The sequence below is a fragment of the Palaemon carinicauda genome, chromosome 44 (assembly GCF_036898095.1).
Source record: "Palaemon carinicauda isolate YSFRI2023 chromosome 44, ASM3689809v2, whole genome shotgun sequence".
Lineage (NCBI taxonomy): Eukaryota > Metazoa > Arthropoda > Malacostraca > Decapoda > Palaemonidae > Palaemon > Palaemon carinicauda.
Window position 1 is genome coordinate 14181886 of NC_090768.1, and position 7500 is coordinate 14189385.

General features: G+C 39.3%; 1 protein-coding gene across 1 annotated transcript; it reads right to left on the bottom strand.

Moving 5' to 3' along the window:
- Positions 1-3036: 3036 nt before the first annotated feature.
- On the bottom strand, positions 3037-7451 carry LOC137634427 (silk gland factor 3-like). Its single transcript, XM_068366821.1, has one exon. It carries the CDS (start codon positions 7371-7373, stop codon positions 6168-6170), a length of 1206 nt encoding a protein of 401 aa, XP_068222922.1. The 5' UTR covers positions 7374-7451; the 3' UTR covers positions 3037-6167.
- Positions 7452-7500: the final 49 nt, after the last annotated feature.

The following is a 7500-nucleotide window of genomic DNA, read 5'->3' on the forward strand; positions in this document are numbered from 1 at the left end:
TCCGCGGAAAACACTGTAGCCAATGGCCCTTAATTTTTTAGTTGGGATTTTGGTAGCAGTGATCCTAATCCCACTATAAACACAGCTGTGGAGGGATTACGGACCATTCAGAAACCATGAAAAGATCTCGCTCTCTTTCTCTCCCCCCTCCACAACGCCGATCTCTGGCCACTAGTTCCTGTCTCGTCCCTCAAACAAACTAACAGCTTCCTCATTTTTGGCCATCTGTGGATTTGTTCAAATTCTGGGCTAATATGCAAAAGTTAGAGATGAAATTGTTGTTATTCTTATTTAATTTTAATTATAGAATTCGTTATACGAGACTTCAAAAATTTGGTGTGTTGTAAAAAAGATTATCTTCATCTATCATAACTGAGATGGAATGGTATCTAGAATATCAACAATACGTAACTATTCCTTAATGTTAAATGTGCATAATTATCTATCAGCGATTTAGTGGTTTATAATTCTTCCGCCTGAAAATCAATGGCAGTCAAGTTCACCAATAACTCGTTTAAAAAGTGCATTGTCATTCATATAAGTCTATAAGCATGATAAACAAGTGAATTTTTTACTGACAATCCACGTCGTCCTTTTAAGATTATTCTCCAAATCATTATTCTATCAAGTATTTCATATAACTAAATTTGGTTGCAAACTTAACAGGAATCCCTATGTGAATAACAGGTCTTTAAGCGGCTTCATTAAATGGTTTATTAATCTCCTTCAAGTTAGATATTTAACCATCAAATTATGAAATAACCAAATTCATACATTGTTTATACCTGAGAAAAGTTTATGACACCAAGATTTAACAGCTTCATGGTAGCAGACAAGACCTACTCTGGGATTTTACAATATATTTTTTTTTTCAAGTTAATAACGCACCAAAGGGTAATTATGCTATGTAAAGAAACGCGTTTTGAGCGCTGGTATGATACGCAATTTTTGTAATGAACATCAATTGCTGGGAGCAAAGAGAAATATGCCAGGTTGTGTTTGGTTTCCATAAATTGATACTTGTGTTTTGCTTGTGAAGTAAACAGGAAAAGTCGGTGGAACTTTTGGAACTTGGCAAACTCATTTTTTTCAAGCCATTAAAAAATGAACTGTGAGGAAAGCTGAAAATGGTAAAGGGAATATCTCGTTATATATATATATATATATATATATATATATATATATATATATATATATATACGTGTGTGTATTTGTATGTACTGTATGTGCGACGTGGTTAATGATATGAAAATTTTCTGCATGGAACCTTCATCCTTAATTTAAAAATTTATTAGTGTATGTGGCAATATTATGTGGTTTACTTCCAAGTAGCCACTTCCCAGAAAGAAAAAGATAATCTTTAACATTAAATTAGGATATTGTTATTATTTGGGGAGAAAATATCAGTGTCCACTAATAGTTACAATAGATGTAATGTAAAAGAATACAATCGAGTACCATAAAAATATTTTAATAACTAAAAACAGTCTTATAATAAGTAATAGCATAATATACCTAATAATTGTATTACGGACAAGGAGTGAAATATTCAATAGAAACTGTGGAAAAGAAAAAGTTGCGATAATCGTTAGGTGTTAAATTTGTGAATTTGGACCTATGAGGCATAATACAAGGGGAGAAAACACAGTATATCTGCGTATTGGGGAGAACCTATGATATTATGAAATCCATTAATGAATTAATCGTCTCCAAGCTTTGTAGAAATAAAATAATAAGTGTTCATAGTATACAGTACAAAAAGTATGATTCTATTTGTGAAAATAATGGTAATTATCACCAGCAGTGCGTTTTAGGGGTCTCCGAGAGAGAGAGAGAGAGAGAGAGAGAGAGAGAGAATATATACATATATATATATATATATATATATATGTTTGTGTGTGCATTGTGTACTTTTGTAGGTCTTATGGATTCATGTAAAGGTTGTATTTCAGATACTGAAATCTAAAAACCGATTCAACAACTCCTTGTATCAGTGCATATAATTGTATTTCAAACATATCGTAACATGAAGAAATAGTATTGAAATTCAATTACAGTAAAATTATGTATGTATGTATATGTATATATATATATATATATATATATATATATATATATATATATATGACTAAAACTATTATAGTGCTAGTATCGTTAAGCGATAAGCAAATGTTTGTGTAGATATTGAGGGAAGTCAAAACTCTGTTTAAGGTTCATTATGCGTACAATATGTGTACATTATTCCTATTTTATATAATAATTTATGTGCAGTACGCAATGATCAGGGGCATGTAACAAAAATTAAATAAAAACTCTCAGATGGAAACACTGATTTACATCGATCCAATTAATTTGGATGTTTATGAAAATGCACCTAAAATGGATAATTTTGTCTGTAACACATAGAAAAGATTTATATATATGTGTGTATATATATATATATATATATATATATATATATATATATATATATATATATATATATATATATATATATATAAAGTATATGTGTATAAATATATTTAAACAAATGCATGGTGTAAAACACTTATATTTCTAGAAATAATTATAAATAACGCACACACACATAAATCTTTTAAATACAGAAAAAAAAAATATCAAAGACAACTAGTATTAATATAGCATGTTAGTGACATATAAAAAATACAAGTATATAAGGTATTTCTAAATTCTTACAAATAGACACAGGACATTATTTCATATTGTTATAATTGACAATTAGAATAAGGCATTCGTGAATATATATTATTTATATAAGCCAATTTTTCATTTACCTTGATAGATGAGCTTTTCCTTGAAATCCATTAGTTTAGATTTTTATCTTATAAGAGTTGTACTTCTTGATCTTTTGTCATTTCATGAAATTAAAATTTTGTGAAATTAGTATCCATCCTTTTCAGATACAATCTTTGAAATAAAATATAAATTCAAGTTTCATGTTTCTAATCTAAAAACAGACTGACAAGACTTAAGATAATTTCAGGTGAATTTTGGTATCAAATTAAACCCACAGTATAGACAAATCTTTCTTTTATTATTCATAATAAGTTTAATACAAGGTTATGTACATTTCTTGACTACAGATTTTTTTTCAAATTATTCTTAAAGTGGATATTAAGATTATCCTGTCTCACGTGATCCTTTGTACTCTGACAAAAAAGCAAAGAAATGTCCACAGTGTAAAAAGTCTCTTTCTCTCTTTATTATTTCGTCAATGAATGCATGAAAATCATTGTGATTTTTTACTAATAGTAAATTTTCGTAAGGAATTTCTGCATTTTTTTTTATCTTTACCCGTGAAGGATTGGTAGATTAAGGAGGGGTGGGGGAAAGGGAAGGATTGTATAGGAGGGGGGCCTACATGATAGTAGTAATGGTAGTAGTAATACAACAGTAATAGCGGTATTATTTTTAGGCGTGATTTGACAGTGAGGTAATATTTCAGGATCACGTATCACCTACGTTACTATAGAGCCTCATACAGACATTCAGAACATTAATGAACAAACACAGACGGGGTGATGATGAGACGTTGAGCACGGCGCCAATCTTTTTATTTTTGCATTTCTGCTTTCTTTGGAATTCTTCTCGCCACCCACGCGGTTGAAGTTGAGTGGCGGTTATCTTCCAGTTCATTTATCTTTTCCTTTTTTTCTCTCCCTCGCCCCATTCACAACACCCAACTGTGCAGCCCCCGGTGCAGATGCAAAGGGTCAGCAGCCCCCCAGCCAGCCCAATCACCGCCTGTAAATTCGTACGAGGAACCTACAGGCTGTAGCGCTGATTGATGAAGAGGTCCCATGAAGGCACCCGGTACCTAAGCTGATATACCGCGGGTTGACGACGCTTCTGTTGTAATTCTTAGGTAAATAGAACAGCGGTGAAAACCCACGATCAGCGAAGTTGGCAGATTGGTTGAAGCCCATCAGGTACGGGATGTCGCCGTGGGTTAAAGCAATATGGTTTGACGTGGGCCACTAAAATCAAGTAGGGGACTAGCGTTGGGAGCACCTACAAGACTGCACAGCGGTGATCGAGGGGACAATAGGGGAGAACACAAGGGCGGTGGTACACGCCTCCCGCAGGAGGGGAGAGGTCGCGGAATTATCGAAGTATTAACAGATATTATTTTGTTATAATCCCCAAACTTTTATTTATACTGGCGCTCACTTCAATAAAAGTCCCGGTTATATTTTTCTTTCATTTTCAGTTCTTGGATAAATTTTCGTAGGCTGGGAACGCTGTCAAGAGTTTACCGATATAAGTCGTAGTGGGATCACCGGACGACGCCACCGCCCGACTACCGCTGAAGATGACAGTGATTTTAGGCGAGGGGCGAAAAAGGGACTTACAAGAGAGTGCTTTCTTTTCTTTCCTTTTTTTATTCAGTCCACGTTATTCGAGTCCAGCGGTAGCTACAGCGACACGGAGGCTTTTGGTTTATTATTAATAATTATCTTATTTATTTATTTCTCATTTAAATATGTACACCACTACATCACCACACATCACCAGTCCACTCCGACGTTAGCATATCAGCGGGGGAAACAGCCAACACAAACTAAATAAATTCCGGGGGTTAATCTAAGTATGAATGATACATATAGTACAATGAAATTATTATTATTATAAATTCACCTCTGGAGACATATCACAAGTGCGGCGTTGCCTACGGGGCATCCACCGCCAGTTTCTTTTTTTTTAATCTTTTTTTCCTCTTTCTCTCTTCGAGTATTTACAAGGGGTTTACTATGTACACGGCGGCGGGCGGCGGGTGGGCGGGCGGCCTCCCACACCCACACAACAACAACAACAACACTCACCAGTTGGTTATCTTCTCGCACTCGCTCTTTTCCTCCCTCGCTCTCACCACTTCTACCATCACCATTTTTCTTCGACTGCAAAATTACAAAAAGGTATTAACGTCATGTCATCACGATTCTGTTTAGAACAAATTAGCGCTCTCAGAATTATATATTTGTTTAGCTGTATGTAAAAGTTGCTGTAGTATTTTTTTTTAAGTCCAGCGACGTTGGAAGTGGTGCGGAGTTCTGTGGAGGCTCAAGAGGGTATACAGGTTTTGGCCTACCTGGGGAGATGGATGTTGTTTAGCGGTGATGATGAAGATGATGATGGTGGTGGTGGTGCGTTAAGAGGTGGCGGGGAACAGGGGGCTGCTGAGCGACACCACCACGGACGGACGGACAATACCCACAACGACAGACAAGCCTTCGATGGCATCAAATACTTCTTTGACAGGTGGGCGTGGGTTGTGGGGCCGCCCGCACAGGTGTGTTGTGGGCTGAGCGCCCAAGCGCTGGGACGCCCAAAAGCAACCCCCCATGCCACCCATCATCATTCCACCGCTGGAGGAATGTTCAAAAGACGCTGCACACACACACACACACGCACACACACAAAAGGAATCAAGAGTCGACGCAACCGCTACATAATTTTCACATGGAAATATATGAAGCTCAGTTTAATTGTTTATTTTGACACGACTACTGTTTCACGTCACTGAGGAAATCAGATAAAATTAATCTGTATATAAACATGGCGCTCTCTTTAGAGTCTTAATCGTTATTCTTTTATTTTTCTATGGAATGTCTGGCGAAGTATGGAATGTTTTTCTTTTTCATCTCTTCAACACTTTCTTTTTTATACACGTCCTCGACACAAGAAGAGGTTAGTTCAAATAAAATAAGTTTCTGTTTTATTATCACTGAAAAGCATCCCGATTTTAGTTTCTTTCTACACGAGATTGGACACATATCTGTTTATTCTTCCTCGATGAAGCAAAGTGGGAATGACGTTGAATAAAGGTACTCCTCACGGGGAAGGGCACCGAAATAGTCACCATCCCCTCTCCCAGGGACCAGTGGCACCTGGGGAGGACCCACGAGTACCGGTAGTAATGGCAAATGGGCGCTGATCTTTTTTATTTCTATTTCTGTGAATGCCTTGCCATTTAGCTACCGATTCTTAAGCTCTGATTTTGTGTCCATCTCTCACCCGAGCTCCCTGTGGCATGAGCTTAATTTTTGAAGGGGCGGCAGGAAGATTCATTCTTTGTAGGAGCGACCAAAGCTCCATCCATTAGGTGCTGGTCAGTAGGCTGGCTCCTGCCACAGGTTTAGCGACCATCAGTGGGAGGCCGTGTGCGGAGGCGCCACGCTATGAGGTGGCATTTGCGGCGAAAGTAGCGGACCGGGCGGGGAATGTTGAGGAGGCAGGTGTGTTGGAGACCCATGCATCGTCTGGTGGGTGTAAGTGGGATACTTTAATTCACGGGGAAGTTCTACTGACCTGGGCTGTCCGTAATCTGATGTAGGTGTTATCTGTTGACCTGGGCCCGGTGGGGTACCGTTGACACCTTGGGAGCCGTCGTGTCCTGCTCCCAACATGGGAGGTGTCATCCTCTTCTCCTTCTGCCGTCTGTTGCAGAACCACACTCGCACCACTTCCTTTTCCAGTTGCAAAGAATCGGCTAGTGTAGTAATCTCCTGTGCTGAAGGTTTGGGTTGTTTGTGAAAATGCTGTTCGAGGGCGCCCTTGACCGACACTTCTATGGAGGTGCGCTTTTTGCGTTTTCTTCCCTGGGCAGCGATCTTGTCGATGGAAGTTGGACTGCCCGTGGTGGAGTCCGCCTCCTCCAGCCACTTCATGAGAAGAGGTTTCAGCTTGCACATGTTTTTGAAGGATAACTGTAGGGCCTCGAATCTACAGATTGTGGTTTGTGAGAAGACGTTACCGTACAGAGTTCCGAGGGCGAGACCGACGTCTGCTTGTGTGAAACCCAGTTTGATTCTTCTCTGTTTGAAGGACTTAGCAAATGCCTCGAGGTCGTCACTGGTTGGGGTTTCTTCTTCTGCTTCGTGATGAACGTGATGGTCAGGGGTGACAGGTGACTCGCAATGGAGGTCCCTCAGGTGTCCAGGATGCATTTGTGGGGGAAGCATACCATTCATAGCGTAAGCTGCTGCGTGGTGTCCTAGCGGAGATCCGCCGTTACCAGCAGACAAACTGTAGGGCGAGGACACTGGTGGTTGCCAGCTATGTGGCATATGGTGGGCTGGACGGTGATGAAGACTCATTTCTGAAGGCTGAGGCTTGATATCCTGATGGAGATGTGGATGTGGATGCATGGATGTCCAGTGACTTGGATCTGAAGGAGGCAAACCTACCCATGGGTTGTGGGCCATGGGCGCTTGGTGTTGGGGCATATACTTCATTTCGTGGGCTTCACGCCCATACCCTTGAGTGTTCACTATGTTCATTGTTAGACAGTCCGGCACACTGACTGGATCAGAACACACTGCACTTGATGCGATGTAAGTTGTTGTAGCCATTACACAGCAAGTCTGATCAGACTTGCAAACAGTCTGACCGCGACTCTGCCTACAAACTCACAACTGAAGTACACTTGCGCGTTAACATCTAGCGACAGTGTACGACTCCGCCTCCTCGGCTTTACTT